Here is a 24124-nt window from a genome sequence, read left to right as displayed (position 1 = left end):
GGCAAACCAGCAATGCTGCGAATTTACTATTTTTAGAGTGTCGATAAAGTAGAGCGCATGTATCAGACAAATGAATCTAAAAATGAACTACCGATGAGTGACTTCGCTTTATGTTCATTACAGGAAGGTGTTTGTCATATGGGCACAAAGTGTTCGAAAGCCGTTTTCCTGGACAACAACCGAATTCTGACGACCGGATTTTCACGGCATTCGGATCGTCAGTATGCTGTCTGGAATCAGCATGATTTAAAAAAGCCACTAGCACAGGAGGTAATAGATAGCTCAAGTGGAGTAGTCACGCCATACTTTGATTACGACACAAAGATGATCTATCTGGCTGGTAAAGGCGACGGGAACATTCGGTACTATGAGGTGGTTGATGAGCCACCATACGTATACTATCTGAATCAGTTTCTCTCGGGACAACCGCAGAAAGCTTTGGGTTTTATGCCGAAACGTGGCGTAAATGTGACCCAGTGCGAAGTGTTCCGTTTCTACAAATTGCATGCAACGGGAAATATTTGCGAGCCAATCTCAATGATTGTGCCTCGAAAATCAACTTTGTTTCAAAGTGATCTTTACCCTGATACGCTGGCGAACCTACCGGCTATTGCTGCGAAAGAATGGTTACAGGGACGTAATGTACAACCGATACTGAGATCCATGAAGACAGGTTTGTTTTGCTGAACTTTTCGAGTGTTTGCCGGTGAATTATGTTCAACTTTTTTCTCAGGTGAATCTGTCGTTGAGGTGGTCACCCAAAAGAATCGTACAGAAAACAGAAACAGTGTAACTAGCCATAATCAGAAGCACAACGTTCTCAATAACCATCATGGCAATCACAACGGAACACACAATAATAGCCACGCTAATATCACAAATGGTACCACTGTAAACGGCAATAGCTACACAAACGGCGGAAGTGTGGGCCCACAAGTCAACGGAAAGAGCAACAAGGAAAACGAAATCGACAACAGGAAGCTGGATAATAATACGAAAAAATTTGCATTCCTATCTCAGCCAACCATACCGGACTACAGACCACAAACGGTACTTTTGTAGTTAAATTTAAGGATATTATCGCAGTTTGTTGAAGCGTGATTTCGTTTTCAGATAATCGAGAAAAGCCAAAAGACATCGACCAACCAGAGTACAAAGTTCCACCAGTTGCAGGCAATTTTTGGACAGCATCAGACGGCTAACCACAAGGATATTACGAATCTGCAGAACAATCTGCTAAGTAATTCGAGAAATAGTTCTCGCAATAGTTCGCTGGAGAATATCAACCTGTTGAACTCGGAGAATGAGGTGAGGAATTTGTGTTAACTGTTAGAAGTACCCACTAATCAACTATTTTTTAACATTTCAGTTGAGAAAAGCATTCAACAAGCAAACCGAAGAGATTAAAAGTCTGCGCAAATCATTGAACAACTCGGAGAAACGAGTTCGTGAGTTGGAAAGTGAGGTGAAACGGTTGCAACTGCAACTGAAACACTAGATCGGAATTCACCACAACATTATATCATTCCTCTTTACCCAAAAGCTATGCTAAATGTAAAAATATTTTTCATTATTGCTTTTTGTAGCCTCTAATACGAAGCAGGTAATTCGTATTGAGACAGACAGCGTTCTAGTGGAATAAATCATGATAACCCAAATTTATGATCTCCACTTGCAACGGAGAATACATGGTTTAAACCACGATCAAACTACGTTATAAAGCGCTCTGGTAGAAAATATGCTAATAGCACATGCTCTCTGGAGGTGTTCAAATTACACGCTAATAATCCATTGTGTAATGGCCGATTGAAGAAACCGATAAGACTTGATACTAAATTTAATTCATCTGCTGTTGACCGAACGGAAAACTGAACCAACACAGAGTGAATGCTTTATTGAATTGCTTTCCTATGCTTCAAACAGCTACGCCGTCAGCCACAAAGAAAAGAAAAAACAAACAATAGTGCATTTGTATGGAGTGGTTTTAACCTAAGCTTGCATGTGACCTTATAACCGCATTATGTTCATAGACGAACACAATTACAGCGAAATTTAATATCCAGCCAATAAGACAGGTAAACATGTGATTTGTGATTACTAATAAAATTTAAAACAAACATTAGTGAAATAAACCGTCTGTAATAATTTAAGCCCGTAACTGGTAAGCTATAGAGTAAGAGTAGAATGGTGGCGCATTGTATTGTAGTGTGTAGAACAATTTGATGCATTATGAATCATTACAAAAAACACACACAGGTTAGTTCGGGTGGACAAAACAAAAAGCACGTAAAGTTACCATGCTTGACGATGACCAATAATTGCTTATAGAATGCCTCCTCTTTGGTGAAATTCTATTTAACAATAGAATGGCTACTACTTGATTGGTTCAGAGTGTAAAAGACAACAGCAACAAAACTGTCCACATGCATTGGATGTAAGTTAGTGGTATGTTCTACGTAACAATTGTAGGTATTTTCTTCAGCACAAAAAGTGTGCGACCGTTATTTGTTCCCTTCTGATTAAATCAGAAAGCCTCTCAGTTTTATGTTTCCTATTATAGTGTAGTATGACTGTATAACTTTTGAACCTTCATTGTTTTTTTTTTATTTCTTTCTTCCAACGACTTTAAAGTGAATAGATAACTGTTGTGTATGTATTTATCATCGTTCAAGTTTTTATTTGACTGCTCAAACCTCTATTTAATATGTTTTTTTAAATCGGCTGATCGATAAGTAACATTTTGTGGACGGCGGCGGTTTCACATCGAATTAGAAATTCAGATTTCAATCTTAAAGCCGTCGTTGAACGAAATGATAATTTCCCTAAATTCACAGAGTAGAAAGTTCACATTCCTCTATTGATACCGAAATGGGTGAGACTTGTTCATGCGATCCACGATTCGAAACAGTTGACAGGCATTTAAAAGAGAAAGGTATTGGAAGGAAGTAAACAATTTTGCACAAAGCAGAACCACAATAGTACATATATTATACTATAAATAATGCATGCTTTTACCCCCCTAATATTCAAGACTTTTAATGTTATTTGACCAATCGGAAAAATCTCCAAGCATTCATTCAATAAAACTCTAGAAACGAGAAATGTGAATGGCGACACGATGGAAAAGCTTAGAGTAAACTAAATGCTGAATGTGAAAAGTAAGCTATAATCGAAATGGAATAAAATAAAATAAAATAAAGAGCAATGTTCGATGTGGCAAAGCAAGGAAGCGAGGTCTTCATAAAAAATGCGTTAATACCAGCTGTCGTTGGAAATAGAACCGAGAGAAAGTCTTTATTATTTTATTTTTTGGCAAACTTTGCAATTTTCAATTCCTAGGATAAATTTTTTTAGGGTGGGTTTAAACTCCTGCACCCTCTAGTTCTACCAACGGGTTTACGATAGATATCTCTCCAAAAGAGTGTCTACAATCGAGGTTCATGTGCCACTCATTCCATTCACCTTACCGCATCCATACTCCGTTCTCCTGTATGCCGCCGAAGGTCGTCCTTAGCACACGTTTTTCGAAAACTCCGAGCACTCTCAGTTACTACTCGAGCATTGTCCACGTTTCATAGTCGTAGAGAACTACTGATTTAATGAGGGAGGGACTTAGTCTGCTCGACCGCAATTGTTTGTGAAGTCCATAGTAAGCACGACTATTGTCCGCCGTTATCAGTGAGCTAAGATGGATAGATTCATCAACTACTACAAACTCGTCCCCGTCGATTACTGTCTTAGTTCCACCGGCCAGCATGTACTTTGTTTTACACGTATTTACCTTCAACCCAGTCTTCCCAATCTTTTCTGCTTCGTGCTTTAGTGTAGTGTGCTTCTCAGTCAATACTGCAGATGTTCTACCGTAATATCCGGGTTATCGACAAAGCAAATGAATTGACTAGATTTGCTGAAGATCGTGCCCCGCGTCTTGATCAACACGTTCGGAGGACTACCCCATCTTTCCACTCTTCCGTTGTTCTGTATCCCAAATTTTAACAATCACCGGTGCAGACAAATGACCAGTTGTTCTGGTCCAATTTTTAAAAGCTCCGCTTCAGTCACCTCAAGATCGTCCGTCAAAATACTGTCATTCTTATCCCGACATATTTCGGTAGCTCGCGGCATAATGCCTCTGCGGGATCTGTTCAAAGTGTTCGAAGTGCTTTTTTTCGTGGAAGAATTCGCTGACGTCGGGTGTAGAACTCGTCCTCTTCCGACAGCCCAGCTTCGAGTGAATGCGCGTAGTTTACTGCGACGTCTGGCTGATTCAGCCGCGCAAGATTTAACCGAGGTAGGCGTCGGTACCGAATGTTGTTCACAACAGTGAGTTTTGGACGCATCTTAGCCATCAGTAAGTAGTGGGTCATGTCAACATTAACGCTTCGATAGGATCTGACGTCAATGAAGTCTGAGAAGTGCCGACTGTCGATCCAAACGTGGTCGATCTGTGATTTTGTTTGATTAGGTGACCTCCAGCTGTACTTGTGTACTTGTGTACGTACTACGTACGGTAAAGTGATCAGATATTTACTAGATGAATGCGGCACGGTGGAAGCAATATACGTCAGACTGAAAGCGGAGGCTAGAAGGATTGGGCTAAAAACAAGTGCGTCATAGACCAAATACATGAGAGGAAAAGGTTCAAAACAGACAAACGCGCGCCTCCCACGCTCCGTAACCGTTGTTGGCGATAAACTAGAAGTGGTAGATGAGTTCGTGTATTTGGGATCGTTAGTGTCCGCAGACAACAACACTATATAAGAGATCCACTGGCGTATTCACACGGGAAATCGGTCGGGTCTACTTCACAAATCGCTTCGATCAAGCATACACAGCCGTACGAAATTAAAAATGTTCAAAACCCTTATTAGACCGGTAGTTCTTTTTGGACTTGAAACTGTGAGGGGGATATACGCGTCCTTGCTATGTTCGACAAAAAGGGTTTACGGGCGATATTTGGCGGAGTATAAACTGAGCGAAGTGTGACGTGACGGAGGCGAACTAGGCACTGCTTGGAGAGATTTCCGTCGTACGTTTGGGGAAAGTCGGTAGGCTACGGTACGCCGGACAAGTCGTAAGGATGCCGGACGACAGTACGACGAAAGCGATTTTCTTTAACCCTTAACAAACCCACCGGAATGCCGCGGGCTCCAGAACAGAGGGACCTAACGTACCTACAAGATGGCTCGACTAAGTCGAAAGCGAACGACGACGGGTGACTTCACTCCACCTGACTGACGAGAACGTGTGATACAGCCATGCCTATGAACGTGCAGTCAGTGAACAGTCGTCGCTCGGCATACTGGCGGAATGATATCATTGCTATCCACCGCTCCGAGTGCCACATAGCGCGAAGGGTTATGCAGAGGGCCCGAACCGATGCGGATAAAGAAGCGCCTGTTATGGAAAGTGCGCTGCACAAGATGAGGCTACCGGACCACCTATGCAGGTTACCGGCTGATGGTGCGAAGAGGTACAAAGTGATTGCGGGTGTTCCATAGGGTTCGATTTTCGGTCCTACGCTCTGGAATGCCATGTACGATTAGGTGCTGAGGTTTAATCTGCCCAATGGTGTCGAGATTACCATCTTCACCATCTTTCCCCTATTTTTAACATATTTTTACCTTTTTTCGCCTATACCAAGCAAGATTTTGAGAAAACTAAACATAAAATCCTAGTAATTTTGTGTAAAGGAATCCGCAGAATCATACAGGGTTGACCAAATTTGGTTTAGAGCAAATACATTTTTTTTGGTTGAGTTCCCGTTATCAAACCGACCATACCAAACGGGGCCTCGGCCAAAAATTACTGTGCTCTAAACCAAATGGGGTAAACTCTATTTCATTCTTCGAACTCAAGCTGGGCAATTAATGTGACGATTAGTCCTCACTTTGAGGTGGCGCACATAAGGCATAAGCCAATCGTTTGAAATCATAGACGGTTGGTAATCCTTTCCCCTCAAGAGTTCCTTTATGACTTTTGGTCGTTTTCCCGAGCTCGCTGGAGCCCTCTCGGATTACCAGATTTTTTGAACCAAATTTTGCCTAAACGAATAATTTGTTTAGGTCAGAAAGTAAAAATCTGAAATTTGGTGCCAGTTGATCCTTCTTTGAAGAAAAGACCCGTTTTTGTCAAACGCTATTAGTTTCCGTTGTTTGCTATTTGTTCCGCTATTTGTTTCCGATTTTCGGAAATATTAGATTTAGAGAGAGCTATTTTCATATTTTGAAACAAAATGCGAAATGAATTAAATTTTTTTGCATAATCTTTTTGCAAAAAAACCTTTAGGGGTAATCCGGGTACACGCTATGTCCGAAGGTACGTATTATTTAACTTACATGCACCTCAGATTTCTCTTCACAGGATGTTAGTATTAATCAAAACAATTAATTTAGAGAAGGTCTTAAAATATTCTAACTTGGGTTTTTTGAACAATTCAATTATCAAGGTCATCCCCTCTCAAGAGATCATATCCGTTGTAATCGACCACCTCCGATTCCAACCAAATTTGGTATAATTGCCTATTTCGCTCCACATTTAACTTCTCAAAGTTTTGTATGGATAGAACAGTCCTCCTTGCAGTGACATGCAGTGAAAAATGAGTATTTTCGAAAATCTGAGAGAAATGGAAAAGCGTCACTATAAGGGGGATTGATCAATCCGTACAAAACTTTGGGAAAATGAATGTGCGGTCGGAATAAGCAATTATATCAAATTTGGTTGAAATCGGAGGTGGTTGAATACAACGGATATGATCACTTGAGAGGGGATGACCCCTAAATAACCTTGAAAATTGAATTTTTCAAAAAACCTAGATAGAATATTTTAAGACCTTCTCTAAATTAATTTTATTGATTAATACTAACATCTTGTGAAGAGAAATTTGAGGTGCATGTAAGTAAAATAATAAGTGAATTTGGACATAGCGTGGGGTAAACGTATAACCGACACTGTGGGTAAAACCGACACCCCTCGATTTAAAGTTTTTGCTGTTTTTTTGCAAATCGTCTAATGCATCCTGTTTACACTTGTTAATTCTTACGTTTCGAGTCATTTTAACACCACCGAAGTTCCGTAGCTGTCAAAACAAACAGCAAAACAAAGCCGGTAAGCTCTTCACTGCTTACACTGCTTTTTCGTTTATTGCTACTCTAAACCATTGTTCTGAAATTTTGAGTCAATTCGGGGTAAAATCGACACTTTTAGCACAGAGAACAGACATTCATCTTAACCGCGCAGGATGTGTAAAAGCTCAACCGCCATTTGGGACGTAAGTGGTAATGTTCCCGTTAGGCGGTGCTCATATCACTAACAGAACAAGCTTTCATTGTCGGTGTCAGTCACTTGTAAAACCCTCGTTACATGCTCATCAAAGCTTTTCACAGTTGCTACAGTAACTACCATATTGTTTATACATGTGAATAGGACAAAAGTAAACAACATTTTCCGGAGCAGGTTTTTATTGAATTATTCATTTTTAACCGTCCCGGTAAATTATGTTTCTGTAAATTAATAAAAAATTACTGCAGAGAATGAATTAAATGAATGGCGGCATGGTGAAGTCAGTCCTAGAGTCAGCCAATGTTTAACTAAATATCTAATAGAACAATCGAAGGTGGAATCAGTAAGGATGACCAAAGGAAAAATAAATATTCGGAATACTGCATCGTTTAAGATTTTTGTAATTTATCGATGTATATTTAGAAGCTTCCTCTTTACTTCGACAATGTTGAATAATAACCAGTAGGTATATTATATCCTTGCTGTTAAAATGTTCGATAAAATTGTGAGACTTTGGCTGTCCTTAGCGTGCGATTGATGGAGAGATTGAAGTCCGTCCTATGTACTGCCTGTATGTTTGTTGAAATAGTACCTGGTAGTAACGCTTGATAGATTATTCCAATTTTTATTTTAAATTGTACATACCTCAACAAAATAATTCGATTTATACTCCTCACCAAGTAATTTTTGGGATAGGCAGTCGAATGTTTATATGCGTCGTTGAACATTATTGAAATTTAATAAACAGATTCGAGCCAACGTCGTTGCTACAGTAACTGGCATTATAGTTGCTAGTAACTCGAATATGCAGAACATAGCAGAAAAATGTATTGATTCTGGCAACATGGATGTAGTTTATGTGGCGCACGCTAAGAGAGATGTCGCTAGTGTTTTGTTTAAAGCTTTACACAGCATTTGAACGATATTTTATATGAACATAAATGTCTGTTCTCTGTGCTTTTAGTCAGTCAGGAGCAGGGATGGAAGAGCAGTGATTTTGATCAAACCTGTGAGTTATCGCCACACGCACAGATCACGATCCGTACAGATCATGACAAACAGTGAATCTTTAGCGTTGATCATAAGATTTTGTTCTCAAAACAGTCGCAGCAGTCGATCATAGTGTTACATTTTACCTAGCTGCGAGAAAAAACGTCACACATGTTGTTTGTATTGCGATTCATACGATGCACACATCCAATCGTCTGTATCTGTTATATTTCTCAACGCAATCATGCAATGAACATGATCTGACATGAGGTTTGTCATAATCTGTACGGATCGCGACAAAGTGTTTGTCGCTTACAACTAGTGATGTCAATGAATCTGAATCTGATCGCTTCTAGGATCTTGATCGCTTGAAGCGATTTTTTTCCATCCCTGGTCAGGAGGGAGGAGGGGAGGGGGCTGATTCTTCCTCGCTGTCATTAGGCGTACTATAGGCATCTTCCCTGAGAATCATATTTTTCATGAAAAGGTTTCACTTGATATTTATGAGGTGTCGGTTTACCCTGACAGGGTGTCGAATTTACCCGCACTGCTGCTTGTTCTTTTACATTATAAATCAAAAACCCGAATTAATCCACCTAGCGCCGGGACCTAGCCTTTCTACTGCCACAATAATCATTATTTAATTTCTCAGGAACTTAATTGTAGATGTATAGATGTTATATTAGACTATATTTTTAAATATCCGTTCCGTATTCCTCAAAATCCTTATTTGCCAGTAAAATTCACAACGTATTGTGTAGAATAATTATATTTTCTTTCCTTGGGTGCGTAAATACATGTAAGCGTCATTTATGTTACTTGATGAACACCTTATTTAGTTTTATAATATTTATAGAAAAATAATGTAAACACAAAAGATAATTTTTACAGACTTGACTGAATATGTATAGAAAATTAGAAATTAATCCTCTAACGGGTCTACAGACGGCCTTAACTTTCGGGCTTCAGAGCCACATACGAAACTTGTTTTGAATTGACAATATGAAGTATTTGTTCATAGCAGATTTTTTGATATTTTGATATTAATACCATGCATTCAAAAGTTAGCATCTTTGAAAAACAAGAGTTCAGAAAAATTATTATTATATTTCGCTTTTGAAGAAAAAGGATATCTACAACAAAATGATTGATCTCAAAATTTTACTATTGGTTTGCTTGGCTTCAATTTTGCAATATATCTGAATTAGAAAAAAAATTACTGAATAGAGCATTAGATATGAAAACGAGGAATGGAACTATTTCATAGCTAGCGCTCCTCCAGATAATTATTTTTGCATGAAAATCAAAACTTAAGCTTCTTTTGAATGTACTTTCATGAAAAGATAGTCATTAGCTTGATCGCATCGTTTTTACAATGTAAGAGGGTTAGGAAAACAAGATGAGGTCGAAAAATAGTGCCAAAGCTGCGCCATAAACATGCTTGAGAATGGGAAATACGATCGATATGATTCCCAGTGCTTGTCTTTTTTGATTTATTTATTAAAACATGATACATGACATAAGACATCTGTCCTTTAAAATATCACTAACGAAAACAAATCTTACAAAATTTCTACCGTGCAACGTTTACTTCCTATTTTTCATATAACATTTCTAAGCTCTAGTATCTATTGATTGAAAAGAGCATCTATTGATGCGCAGAATTTGTTTGGAGTTTGTACAAATTTATTTGGAAAAATCAACTCACTAGTATTTTTGATTCTATACACCACTATACCTACATGCTTAAATAAACTGCTTTTCTTCGCTTTTTGCTTTTCTTGTACAATTGTGAGTAACAGCAAGTGACGAAAATGACAATTGAAATCTGAAATCAAAGAAAAGAATAAACTTTTCGATTGAATCCCACTATTTAATATTTATTTGCAACAGATACGTAGTTCACCTACGACGTGCAGGCTTCATCAGTGTCTTATTTCAAAGCGTATACGTATCTGTCGCGAATGAATATTAAATAGTGGAATTTAGTCGGTAAAAGTTTTTTCTTTTCTTTAATTTCAGAGTTCGTATTCCAATAAGAGGCTTCAAAAACTTCAGACAATTAACATGATTCTCACTTTTCTTGAATTTCATTGCAAATTTTAAAATTGCAAATTGTCATCACATACATACATACATACATACACACATACATACATACATACATACATACATACATACATACATACATACATACATACATACATACATACATACATACATACATACATACATATATACATACATACATACATACATACATACATACATACATACATACATACATACATACATACATACATACATACATACATACATACATACATACATACATACATACATACATACATACATACATACATACATACACACGTACATACATACATACATACATGCATACATACATACATACATACATACATACATACATACATACATACATACATACATACATACATACATACATATATACATACATACATACATACATACATACATACATACATACATACATACATACATACATACATACATACATACATACATACATACACACACGCACACATACATCACACACATCTCATACATTGAATACAATCAACATTTGATTGATATGTTTTGATTTCACACGTTTTAACGGTTTAATATACGGTGCTTAAGTGTTAAAGTTTGAATAACTTTTGAATGAAGCGTCCGATTTTAAATAACTCGGTTTCGTTTGATAGATCTCAGCAGTAATTTTCAAATAATCATAAAATGTGTGATGTTTTTCATTAAATTAATGCTTATATGTTACATAAATATGTTTTAAATACTATTTTTTCACATTTCTTTATGTAACTTTCAAACTACAAGTCCAATCGTCATGAAATTTGGAAGTTAAGGGTTTGCAAGGCTCCTCTTTCATATGCAATCAATTTTGTTCAAATCGGTTAAGAGATCTATGAGATAATGAAGTCCGATATTTTTCGTATTTTTATACATAACTTTTGAACTAAAAGTCCGATCAATATGAAATTCAATAGCGACCAATGGGACACCTAGACCTTTCATTTGACACTAAGAACATTAAAATCGGTCCAGCCATCTCCGAGAAAAGTGAGTGAGATTAAAAGCGTCACATACACACACACACACATACACACACACACACACACATACATACACACACACACAGAAAATGCTCAGTTTTCGAAACTGAGTCGAATGGTATATAACATTCGGCCCGCAGGACCTTCTTTCCATTTCCGGTTTTCCAAGTGATTTCTATACCTTTATACTATATATTTATATAGTAGAAAGGCAAAACATTCAAAATATGTAGCAAACAGACCTCGTAGAATGAATGATTTAGAGTTAAACTAAGATTATGGGAGGTTTGTTGGACAACAACTGACGTACAAATATGGAATTTCTGTGAAAATTGTTAGGGTCTCGGTTTTACCCACAGTTCCCCAAATTTATTGCCACTAAAATGTGGCCCTAATGTGGATTCTGCAGAGTTTTTCGCACTCGTATACTTAAACCTCAATTACATTAGGCGAGTTTGCTGGTAGCTAGCAAGCGAGTTTGCGAACTGATTGTAAATTCTCCCAGTGTCATCATGTCTATTCGCTAACTAGTTAGCTAGCTATTAAGGTGAAGGTCGTTAGAGTCCAGCTGCTTTTTTACTGATTTCAGTACTTGTTGCTACTATCGTTTTGTTCATGCTATGGCAGAACAGGATTGCAAGTAGTTAGGTAATAATCTGTTATGAACAATTATGAAACGTAGAATCAAGTATCTATTTTTGCTGTTCTAGATCCGACAGTAATTCTATCACATAAAATGTGCGTTACGGTGAATTTTATTGTCAGTGAATTTTATAAGTATGTCATCGACACTCTACGACTGTTAATTTAATAGCGAAAATAATTGGTCAATTTCATGCTCAAATGTTTACGTTGGCATCACTCCATATACACGTCCGTTACCTTGGTAACGTACAACAACGGCGGTCGTGGATTCAGAATTGCAATCGAAACTACGTAAAGTTTTTCATATCAATTCCTGTGAACAGTATGTAATTGAGGCTTTATCTACTTTTCTTGCAACGGATTCAGTCTGTGAAACAAAATGGGAGAAACATTTTTGACTCCACTAAAGAAGTCCGTGGAATAGCTATTTTGCATGTCATCCAAAATAGAACATTTTTATCTGTTCCCTATCAAATTTATTGTCTTTTCCAATACGTTACATAAACATTGTTTTGAGTCACAATATTCTATTACAAAAAGTAGTCACCAGCATGGAACAGATTCCAAGGAAACGAAAGATTCTAAACTATTATATTCTGAGGACGGAATGTACCTGTTCATGTATCACCTACAAAGGATAGAACGTAAACTTAACCTAGAATGTTGTACATGGCACAATCATCTCTACTGTCGTACGTAGTAGATCAACGACACTAGTAGTACCATCAGACCTAATGTTGCAGAATGTTTCATCGAGTATAAGCGATTCCCGCTGTTGCAGCCATCAGTGTCGCATGTGAAAATACAGGACCGATACTCCATCTGATCGCCAGGATTGCGCACGTAGTTGCAATAGTTGCCCAGGTCACGTGAGGAACAGTACCGCTTAGCTCCGATGCCACCTGTTGGAAGACAACACGTTATTTGTAAGTAGAAACAATTACCATACCATTTCGTTTTGTAACAACACGGACATAAGGACAAGCCAGAACGTGGTAAATGATAAATTAAATGTTAATGCGAGGAAAACGTACAAAATCAAAGGTTATATCAGGTTATTTTTAGTACAAGAAATTATTGTATTTAGTACTACATGCTAAATAAAAATCATTTTGAAAGCGATGGCAAAAAGTGCAATGACAAACGTGAAACAAAAATTCAGAAAACAACACCACATCAAGCAACCGAAAAGTATCGGCCATAAATTATTAACCATGCATCGCCGTCGATTTGACGCAGTACTCCGCTTCGAACACATGATCGCACGATTCCGGCTTGAACGGAGACGCCTCGTCCGCCACCAGCATGTCGGAACAGTACATCGAATGTGCCGACGAGCATTGATAACAGAGGATTCCAAGCGCTGCAAACAAAATGAACGTTTTGTTTTTGGTTAGTAATGATAAGTTTGTTAGATGAACCCGATTTCCAATGGAATTATTAAATGAGCAAAACTTAAATTGTTAGAAAATTGATAATATTAAATGCATGCTTCCAGCGAATCCCATTCCGGTGCTACTTTTTTTCCTTCACCAGTTAAATGTGCGTGCGGTGGCTGGGGAGTAAGCCAAGCCCATTCCGTTATTATTAATCAAGCAGGATATCACATTTATCAGTCGCACCCTACCTTCGAAGCGACCGATGTGCTTGATACAATACTTGGCCCCGTACACATTGGAGCAGTCCTGTGGCTTTAAGTCTGGCTTGTCGAAACGTTCGAACCACTCGCTGCACTGGAATGGGCTGGCCGAATCGGTTCCATTGCATACGTAGCACTCGATGGCGACGGCTGGAAATGAAATGCTTTAGTTGTGCGGTTGCGGTTCCATATAAGGACAAGACATATGATATTGGGGTTAGCAGGACTAACCGAACTACCGATACCTAGTTCTGAAATGTGTAATTCCTATCGACAACAAATGACAATCACACCCGGTGCCATCAGTGAGCATGTAAATTCAAAGGGAACCGAATGCTTCAAAGAAGAGTTTTTTTTTCAAAGGGAAAAGAGATAGAACTTCTATTCTTTGAAGTTTAATCAAAACGGTTTGGTTACAACGGTGTTGCCTATTCCTAGTTTTTAAGAGTACTGATGCTTTCGCTTCCCGATTGAATTCATAGGGAAGTTTGAAGATGGTCGAACAGCTTATACTGCGTTAAAGCTGCTGTCGACTGTTCAATTCCAGCTGTCATCTCGCGATTAATCGACGGTTGCCTTAAGCTTTAGTATTTGTGGCGTTATGGAAAGGTTTTACAGTTGACAATGAATATGCAATTTGCGCTGTAAAACGATTTCTGACTATTAGTTTCATTCCCTCAGTCAGTTAAAATTGTTCGGAATACTTTTAATCGTAGTAGGGTAACCAACCTATTTTGGACCCCCACAGCAGCTGTACATAATTTGGACACTTCCATTTGATTTTGCTGTAAGTGTCCAAATTATGTACAGCTGCTGAGGGGGTCCAAAATAGGTTGGTTACCCTAAGCCCTCTGAAGCAAAAGCCAAAACATAGGAAAATGTCCCAAAGAGATACAAATAACTTTGTCGGTTCTGGGAATGCTGGACTATAGCAACTTATTCAAAATTGGCTAGGAAAATTAAAATTATGCCACGAAGGATATACATATCTATCAGTTGAATTAGGCTGTAAGTTTCGTTTGAAGTATTTTTTAATGTATTTAGAAATGATTTTTGCAGGTTGTATGTAGACATCTTTAGGAAGGCACAACTTCGGACACAGTCCGATTAAAGCGGAATGGAGTTGTCACAGTTCCGGGTAGAGCTCTAAGCGGTCAGTGTTAATAAATGAAAAAAAAAAAAAGAAAAAAAAACAAAAAGAAATCGTGAAGCACATCCCGTCTATGATTCCAAACGAGGTATGTAATATGTATAAAGAGAAAATTAATGTATTTGGGGATTCTATATTTAGAACGAAATTTCCCCTAGCAAAATCATATGGGCATAACATCTCGTTCGAAACAAATCGAACGAAATAAAGATTTGTTCGAAATACAGAATAGGAGTGAAGATGTCTTCAACGCCTCTAGATTGTGAATATGAAATCGTAAAACTTTTGATTTCTTGCCCCTGATCAAGTCGTAATCCATGTGAAGAATAGTTTGATCATCAAGGACTGTCTCTATGCGATGTAAATAAATTACAGCAGATCAGATGTTGAATATCGTTGTACTTCGCACGAGAAGCACTATACTGACTTGGATGCAAAAATTCTATTTTGGTTGGATTAAAAATTGGTGACACCCAGTGCCCGAAAAAATTGAAACTCTGCATGAAGACGAATATAAAATGCATTCAGCGCATACAGTTTTACCCCTGGTAGTATTGTTTTATTTGTCAGAGCATTTACTACCGCACAAAGCGGTGTATAATGTACAAAACGCTTGTCAGACCGGTAGTCCTCTACGGACTTGAAACTGCAACTTTGCTTACGGAAGACATACGTGCACTTGCCGTATTCGAACGAAAGGTGTTGCGGACTATTTTTGGCGGAGTACAAACGGAAAGTGCAGAGTGGCGGAGTACGACGAGTAGCCCAAAACCGAACACAATGGAATATGGCAACAGCCACTCCGGCTCTTGGTTGCTAAATCTACATCATCATCTTAATTAATGAAAAGAAATTGAATCACTATTCTGAAAAACTTACTTTTAAAGACCATATTGAAAGCATACAAGCAAAATGTAATAAATATATGAGATGTTTACTCCCTATAAAAGCATAACTGTCCCATATGGAAAAACGTGAAGCGTGGGAAAATGAGATTGAAAGTGGCTGACTGATTTATATGTTGTGCGTCATTATACAAGAATTATTTAACTTTATTCGACAAAAACACCACGTTACACTAGTAATTGAACTATCCACATAAATTTTGTGGTAAAATTTAACACCAATGCAATATTTTTTCAAAATTTCGAAGATGGGACAGTTATGCTTTTATTTACAAGCGCAAGTTGCTAAATAAAAGCATGTCTGTCCCATATTTTTTCAATTTTTGCCAGTACATAGTGAAAAATAGATTCTACGCCAAAGTATGCGCTACAGAAATGCTCCTATATTCCAAGATCTCAAGGTCGTGATTAAAGAAGGCAAGAAAGCCGTCGCGATGTTGTACATAAAGTCGTCGATCTTTTTCGAACCAGTAATCACAAACAATAAATCCTAACCAAGGCTATACCTCGAAGATATTTGAGAAATAATATTCAAAAAGAGCAGCCTTGCTGTTAAAGATTACAGCAAACTTGATGAAATTCGAGTTTCGAACTTCAAGTATGTGCTACTGTTGAAAAAAACAGCACAAGTTATTGTTTTGAAAACTTTTCAATCGAAATAAAACATCAGCATAAAGGATATCGTGGAATCAAAACGAAGAGAAAAGCTGCTCTATTAAATACTCATTTCCCTGACACCGCCGAAGAAAATTGTGCCAGTGAAAGCTTTGCCGATTAAGAAAAGATTGTGGTCGAACATTGAAATGAACTTCGAAACAAACTTACTGTCATATTTCTTTTTTTTTTTTGTTAAGTTTTTGGAAGTTAAGTTAAGTTAAGTGGAAATTAAAAGAATATTGTTTTATCAAAGTTATAATGCCTTATGGTTGCCTCAGCTGGCAGAAAAAAAATGTTTATATGGACAATATTATTATGGGACAGTTATGCTTTTATTTTTCGTATGGGACAGTTCAGGTTTGATATTTTTTGGAAAAATTTTCGAACAAAGTCCGTCTAAATTAAAGTTTTTTAGATAAATTAGGATATAAATAAGCTACTTTCATGCTTTTCTCCAAAATCGATAAAATTCCATATGGGACAGTTATGCTTTTATGGGCAGTTTATATCCTTTCATAAACAGAAATTCTAGACTTGAAAAATAAAAATAAACTATTGATTTACAATAGTTCCGATTTGGTCAAGTCGTTGTTTTGCAAGGAAGCAGAGTCTTCAGAGGATTTAGAATAGAATTTTGAAGCGTTCTCCTTGGTTTAGTACATTAGAATTACATAGACTTACTGGTGTTGAAACCCTACTGTGTTACCTGACTCACTGCGCATAGCGTTGTATTCGCGGTATCGTGTTGGTTCGAAAGGTTTCGAAAAATATCGCCCTTGTATCGAAAATATCGTTGATTTTGATCACTAAAAATAACGTACTTAAACATTATATTGCAAGTGCTAGTAGTACGCAATAATTGTATTGTGAAACTGAATTGTTATTTATGCAACTTTTTACAAGTTAAATGCAATAACAAAAGCACAACTTATAAAAAATCGGTTGTTATCGATATTAGCTGCATATGCGTTATAAACGAATAAAACGCATGGTGACGTTTTATTTCAATAACACGCATATTCGCAGTGAGTCAGGTAAAACAGTAGAAGCTATGTCAAACAAAATTATTTTAAATTTCCGAAAAAAATCGTTACAATACTTTATTGTGACGATTAGGTCTCTTTATAGATCATAAGTTAGCTAGGTTAGATATTAGGTTAAGATTTTATATTTTTCCTTTTTTCCTTACATGTAGGTTTTAATCCCTTCTATCAAATAGTCTTAATTGTCGTAACAAATCGTAAGAAATCATTATACTAGCAAGTAATGCAATTAAGACAAGGCAAGGGATTAATGCAATAATGTTGAAAAGTCACCACTTGTGATTGAACACACAATATGATATAGGATAGTTACTCTTAAGTATTTTATGTAATCGAATATTTAGCCCAATAAAAAATAAACTCACTATTCTGAATGCCGCCTACTAAGTGCTGCCCCAAGTCATCTTTTACCGACTATCCCCAATAGCCAATAGATATGTGGGAAGTTACCAGGCCGGCTTCATGGAGGGCCGATCTACAACGGACCAAATCGTCACCCTGCGGCAGATCCTCCAAAAGTGCCGCGAATTCCGCGTCCTCACGCATCACTTGTTCATCGATTTCAAAGCCGCATAAGATAATGTAAATCGACAAGAGCAATGGAAAATTTTGGACGAAAACGGCTTTCCGGGTAAGCTTATTAGACTTATCATGGCTACGATGAATGGGATCCAGTGCTGTGTGAGAATCTCGGGTGCATTGTCGGACCCATTCGAATCTCGCAGAGGACTTCGACAAGGAGATAGTCTTTCCTGCCTGCTATTCAACATTGCGCTTGAAGGTGTTATCAGACGGGCGGCAATCGAAATGCGGGGCACGATTTTCAATAAATCCAGGTCAATTTGCTGACGACGTGGATGTCGTCGGAAGAACATTTGAGGTGGTGGAAGATTAGTACGCTAATCAGACCGGTTGTACTCTACGGGCATGAAACGTGGACACTGCTAGAAGAGGACCTACGAGCACTCGGAGTTTTCGAACGGCGGGTGCTAAGAACCATCTTTGGCGAAGTGCAAGAGAACGGTGTAAGGAGGCGAAGAATGAACCACGAGCTCGCGCGTCTCTGCGGTGAACCCAGTATTCAGAAAGTGGTTAAAGCTGGTCGGATACATTGGGCAGCATGTCGTTAGAATGCCGGACAACTGTCCTGCAAAAATGGGTTTCGATTCGAATTCGGTAGAAACAAGACGAAGATGGGCACAGCGAGCGAGGTAGCAAGACCAGGTGGAACGAAATCTGGCGAGCACTGGAGAACTGGAGACCAGCTACCATAGACCGAAATAGATGGAAAAATTATACTGCGCAGGCCTTGTCTTAAGACGTTAGGCCAATTAAGTAAATAAGTAAATTGATTTAAAAACAAATTTTACTCGGTTCTTTTTGACTGATTGCAATTTTCAAATAATGCAGAGGCCTATCAACATCTGCCTTATTTTCCCGATTCCGAAGATGATTCGAATAAAATAATCTTCCGATGTCATGTTGGTTTGCGGGCTTTGGTTGAATGCATTTTCTTTTCTGCCGCCTTAACAAGATTTATGCACTGAAACTGTAATTAACTGTTCGAATGACACGGTTAGTTTATTAAATTGATTATTAGTTTTTGCATCCTGTGATGTAAATAACTCAACTCTTGCAAAAATTGGCGCTTGATTATTTTGGCAGAACTTCGACCAAATAGAGTTGAAGCGAATCTAGTCTAATGAACTAAACTTCCGGGGAAATAAAAGAAAGCCGATTATTATTTTCAGTTTAAAACCCCTTACTGGGTTAACACTAGAAAACAAAAAATATCTTGACGATGCTTTTACAGCTGTTTGAATTTAAAAGCAGTTTCAAGTATCCACTTGGATGAATGGATACTTCACGATGAACCCTTCACGCGAAGATAATATTCTGAATTGCAGGTTTTCATTGGTTTCCAACTATTTATTCCAATTCTTGGTAAAAAAGTTGGTAAAATGTAATCAATAACATTCTAGGAAAACTGCAAAAATAATTAAAATTTTTTTCTATTCCCACGAAATAAAAATATATTCCAATTCATTGTGAACATTGTGAAGTTAATGTTTAAGCGAAAAAAATGCCTATGTTCGAGTTCCAAGTCCCCCCTTCAAGAGTAGTTCTTGTTCTGGTTGCCCAAATATTGACGACTAATTGAAATAGGTTAATCTTATTACGTTCGTTTTACATGAACTTAAAATGCACACCGTGCTATGCCTCATCATCTGCTTTGCTCCATCTCCTTTACGAGACCATTGAAGCCGTTGCAAGCACTTCAGTGAATGATGGCCATGATTGCTTCTATTAATAGGGTAACCAAAGAGTCTGCTAACAATTCCCAAAACAAAAATGTCCTTTAATTTACTGTTATAATACTTTATCTGTACTATATGATTGTTCTGTGCGGTTAAAAATGTTTTTAAAAGTTACTCGAAACATGTTTTATGATCCCCAACAAAATTGCACACCCGCAACCCTATGACACTACAGATAATGGTAGAAAATTGTTCGGTGAAAAAACGGCATTGGCGATAATGATAGACTGCAGGAAGAAGAGGCGTGACAATTTCTTCGGAAAAGAGCAAATCTGATGGAGCGGATAAAATACTGCTGAATTTAGCACAATTATCAAAATAGCAGCCGGGTCGCACTTTACTATTGGCGAACGCAAGAGCAATTCTTTATAAATTGCTTCCAACTTATCGGTAAATGGATATGAAAATTACAGGGCTAGGTATTGACATTGTTAGCTTTTCTGTTCCGTTTTGATATTTACTATTCTGTAATTCTTATCGGATGTGTGTATTTTTCGGTGCTTCAAGATCAAACTGATAATCCATATGAAGCCTTTCATATATTTCGTTTTTTTAACCTCGTCAAATTCTAATTCAAACTGAATTTTTCTTATTACAAAACGCAACCGAATGTTTATTTGACCGAATGAGGGTGCGTGCAATGAAGGAAACGCAACTGAAATTAAATTCAAGCACGCGATACTACCTATAAAAATCGAATTCTGTTCTGTTCTGTACTGTACTTTACCTGAAATATGTACAACTACATGGTTGCTCTATATTTATTTTTTCCTTCAGTGGCTATGAGCAGAGAAAAAGTTCAATTCTCCGTCAAATATATTTTTGTGCAACAGAAACTGAAACGAGCGAGTTTTGATGAATTTGTTCGTACAATTTATTTGAGCTATCTTTTCCCCAAAACTTGCTTCATAAAGACCAACATTTGGCCAAGATGAGAAAGCTATTTTGTTCACGGTTCATTCATATCCTTTTTGACTTTTTTTTTTGATGCAAATTCAATTCGCTTGCTTCCGAAAGCTTTGAAAACGGATGCCATTGTCTGGCTGAACGGGAAACCCTATTAGCCATTTCCCATTTGCTAAATCCTTTCACCACCGTCAATGGAGTGTAATTCCTTTGATAAGGACGACTGGTGTAGATGTATTTATAGTTGTACAAATGCTGTACTTCTAAGTTATTTTTAAATAAGTTTTCAGTACGGGAAAATTTAGCGTTTCTGTAGAATTGATTCTCAACTAAATGTCCTAATGGTAATAATTCTGAATCTGAATCGTCCTCAGTAGCCAATTAATGTCCCAATGGCGTCATAGAATTGCTAATAATCATACGTCGTGCTTGTAGTATGCTCAGGCGACTCTATGCACACGATTTCCACAAATTGCTAACCACGATGTGCATTTGGGTTTAGGTTTGGCCTAACAAGAACGGATGTGTCCTGCAAATTGGACATACCCACCTACCTAGAGAGCAAACAAACTAGAGTTACCTGCTTGCTAAAAGTGAATTTGCCATGGTAACTGCGGGTACACAATGTAAAACAGACATAGTTGGATACGATGCCACTGACGTTAGGCTACCACCGTTGGCAGAGGAAAACACCATTAGCTGCTAATTTGTGTTCCGTCTTCTTTCACCGGATAAAATTGGAAGCATTACTAGAATTTGTCATTTTATAAGGAAATTTAATCTTCATGTCGGCTTGGCTTAGCTGGAAAGGTAGTAGTTTGGTACTACGATTATTGATCAAACGCATACTTGCAAAGTTTTTGAGCAGTATTCGTGTAAATTTGAAAAACTATTTCAGCTGTAAGTTTTAAGTTTTAGGAAAAATGAATTATCACGAAAAATTACTGTTGGAGTTACATTCATACCAGTTTTTAAGACTGTGACGAATAGAATGGTTGCAACCAAAACACGATGCATCGCTGCTGAATGTTGTATCTCTGGATCGTTCCTACGGCGAATGATTTGGAACAGGGCGTATACGAAATCTTCACCGAGATCCGTTTCACTTTTTAGAACCCAACGAGTTTAAATATTGATGTTAGCTAGGAAATCATTCAATTCAATAGCACTTGCGATAACATTAAACTACACTTTTAATTTCGATAAATCCATAGTCCAGGTGAAAACAACTCAAACGAACCACTTGTTTCTTCATTGATCATTTAGCTCTGCTCAACTACATCAGCAATTCTACGATCAATCACGTTTCCACAACTACTACCGTTGTTGTAGGTGTTTCATTCATACACGTACACCAGCAGTCGAACAACGGGGGCCCACACGGCACACGTGCGATCAGACCAAAACAAACTTGTAGACTGATTCATCGGCATCGTGTCCGGAATGAGCGAAGCGTACACGGCACGGCCGTGCTCGCACTCATTCATCGAATCAGCATGAACGGGTCAGCGAAAAACGCACGAAAATGAGAGAAATGCCAAGAGAAAAACCGCTGGAAAACTAGCGCGCAAATGTTGTTCATGCGTGTTGAAACTTTTGATAGTTCACGCGAAACGTAACTTTAAATCACGCTAACTTTTTTGCGATTTATGATATTTATGAGATTTTTATAAACTGCCTTTTAAATTACAACACAGGCATATTTTTAAGTAACAACATATTGCTGACGCAAAATACAAGCTAGGGGCGATTACCTGTTACTATTTTCATTATATTAGTTTGTACAAGTTTTAGACGAAAAATGTGAGAAATTAAAATAATCAATTTCTTGAAAATGTTGCACAAAAACTTCTTTCACACTATCTAATTTTTTCTTGTTCTTGCTTGTTTTACAATAGCAGTTTGGCAGTTTACCTTCTTAATATTTAACCATTATTTGTTTTGAAAATAAATTTGGTTAATCTTACGGGAAAATCAGCAGTCATCAACTTTCCATCGGAGAGCCCAATTTCGGAAGCAGTTTTTGGACCCAAAAACGGGGCTTTGTTTTTAGAAATGTATTCACTGCATTCTTCTTGCCAATCTGAACACAGCGAGTGTCGAGATCAAGTAGACGACATCTATCTCCGTAAGGTGGCTAATTTTCTGGATTTCGCCAAGGAAGATGACGTAAAGCAAGTCGAATAAATCTTCTTTGTACACGTTCAATCGCGGCTGGCAAATGAGTGAACATGTGCAAATATATCATCTCTGTTTCCTAATTCCTATCTCTACCTCCACGTGGTGCCGGCGGGGGTATGGCAGCCGAGGTTGCGCACCTTGTCGTGCGCAGCCTTGGTTGTCGTACGCAGACAGAGAAGGTGGAACACTCGCCGTGTGGTTTCCGGCTACCTAATCATGCTGTTCATCATGGCGCCGATTTTTCGGGGTGTGGGCACACCGAGGGAGAGTTATTTTCTCTGCTGGATTAGCATAGAGAGAGACCCTCAATCGGTCTGTTTACACATTCTGCAGTTGTGCCCTTTGGCGGTTGGTGCCGAATTGTACATTTAGGCAAAAATTGAGCCACGGGATCTGACCCTGCCTTGAGAGTCGGAAAATCTGGAGCCCCTAAGTCAAGGTGTAACTCCGTACCGATGACTGAATGACTGGAGGGGTGAAAACATGCCAGTCGCGAACGGAGTGATTTGGGCATCTTGCCGCTACTGTGCCATGCGGGGCTCTGGTACGGTCGATCTTTGTTGTCCCTTGCGTCTCGTGGGAACAACATAGGAGTCCTATTCCATTTCCCTTGTGGATATTACGCCAAGTGCGTTCTGGCCAACGTAATTGACTTCGCTTACAATTTTCTGTCTGATCTGTGTTGGAGATTGTTTGTGCATATACTCCGCTAGTCAAATAGTTAGAGTTGCACAAATAAATCTTCAACACAAACAGGCAGCTAATTTGTATTTATGCGAAAAACTTTTTAATGGCTCTGTCGCCATCGCATTGATTCAGGAGCCATATTTTTGCAAGGGGTACTTTCATTCGACGGATATTGGAAACCAGAGCTTTGCTGTTTTCAGCAAAACTAGTATGACAAATCCTCGTTTGATGCCCAGGGCATGCATATTGTTGCATAGTTCAATATTGACTACTCGAGATACTTGTGCAGTTACAGTAGAGCTCGTCGTAGATGATGTCCATAGGCGCTATGTCTACTGTTCTGCATACTTACCACACGATGAACCGTCTCCCAGCGACGATTTCAGAAATGTGGTGAGATACCGCCAAGCTAATGGACTTCCGCTCATTGTGGGCAGTGATGTCAATGCCCATCACATCATTTGGGGCAGCTCGGATATCAATCTGAAAGGCTATGATTTGATGGAATATTTGAGTAGTACCAACCTTGGAACACTCAACATTGGCAATTGTCCAATTGTCATACGAGCTGGTAGAGAGGAAGTATTAGATATAACACTCTGCTCTAACAGGATCAGTCCAATCAGGATC

The 24124-nt window shown here is 38.2% G+C and overlaps 3 protein-coding genes across 8 annotated transcripts in view; 1 reads left to right on the top strand and 2 right to left on the bottom strand.

Moving 5' to 3' along the window:
• LOC128737520 (coronin-1A-like) overlaps positions 1-3229 on the top strand; it is a 73995-nt gene extending 70766 nt beyond the window's left edge. For all 6 annotated transcript variants that reach the window (XM_053832182.1, XM_053832180.1, XM_053832183.1 and 3 more), the window contains 4 exons: positions 124-673; positions 734-1050; positions 1114-1308; positions 1370-3229. In XM_053832182.1, coding sequence (XP_053688157.1) covers positions 124-673; positions 734-1050; positions 1114-1308; positions 1370-1498 — 1191 coding nt within the window. In that variant the 3' untranslated portion in view covers positions 1499-3229. The remainder of the gene's footprint in view (positions 1-123; positions 674-733; positions 1051-1113; positions 1309-1369) is intronic.
• The window catches only part of LOC128737532 (acireductone dioxygenase), a 389037-nt gene that overhangs the window by 325340 nt on the left and 39573 nt on the right, over positions 1-24124 (bottom strand). The window lies entirely within an intron of this gene.
• LOC128737534 (U-scoloptoxin(05)-Sm1a) lies at positions 12477-22012 on the bottom strand. Its single transcript, XM_053832201.1, has 4 exons — positions 21592-22012; positions 13636-13797; positions 13222-13371; positions 12477-12910 (listed from the first exon to the last, which is right to left on the bottom strand). Exons 1-4 carry the CDS (start codon positions 21641-21643, stop codon positions 12693-12695), a joined length of 582 nt encoding a protein of 193 aa, XP_053688176.1. The 5' UTR covers positions 21644-22012; the 3' UTR covers positions 12477-12692.

Source organism: Sabethes cyaneus, chromosome 2 (genome assembly GCF_943734655.1).
Source record: "Sabethes cyaneus chromosome 2, idSabCyanKW18_F2, whole genome shotgun sequence".
NCBI lineage: Eukaryota > Metazoa > Arthropoda > Insecta > Diptera > Culicidae > Sabethes > Sabethes cyaneus.
The sequence above is the reverse complement of the archived record's forward strand: the minus strand, read 5'-3'. Positions and strand labels throughout refer to the sequence as shown.

Excerpts from the sequence above, each read along its gene's own strand:
- LOC128737534 (XM_053832201.1), bottom strand. The coding sequence starts at position 21,643 with ATGCATCGTGTTTTGGTTGCAACCATTCTATTCGTCACAGTCTTAAAA. Across the intron at positions 13,798-21,591 it reads CGTCACAGTCTTAAAAACTG|CCGTCGCCATCGAGTGCTAC; the intron begins GTATGAATGTAA and ends TTTCATTTCCAG. Across the intron at positions 13,372-13,635 it reads GCACATCGGTCGCTTCGAAG|CGCTTGGAATCCTCTGTTAT; the intron begins GTAGGGTGCGAC and ends TTTTGTTTGCAG.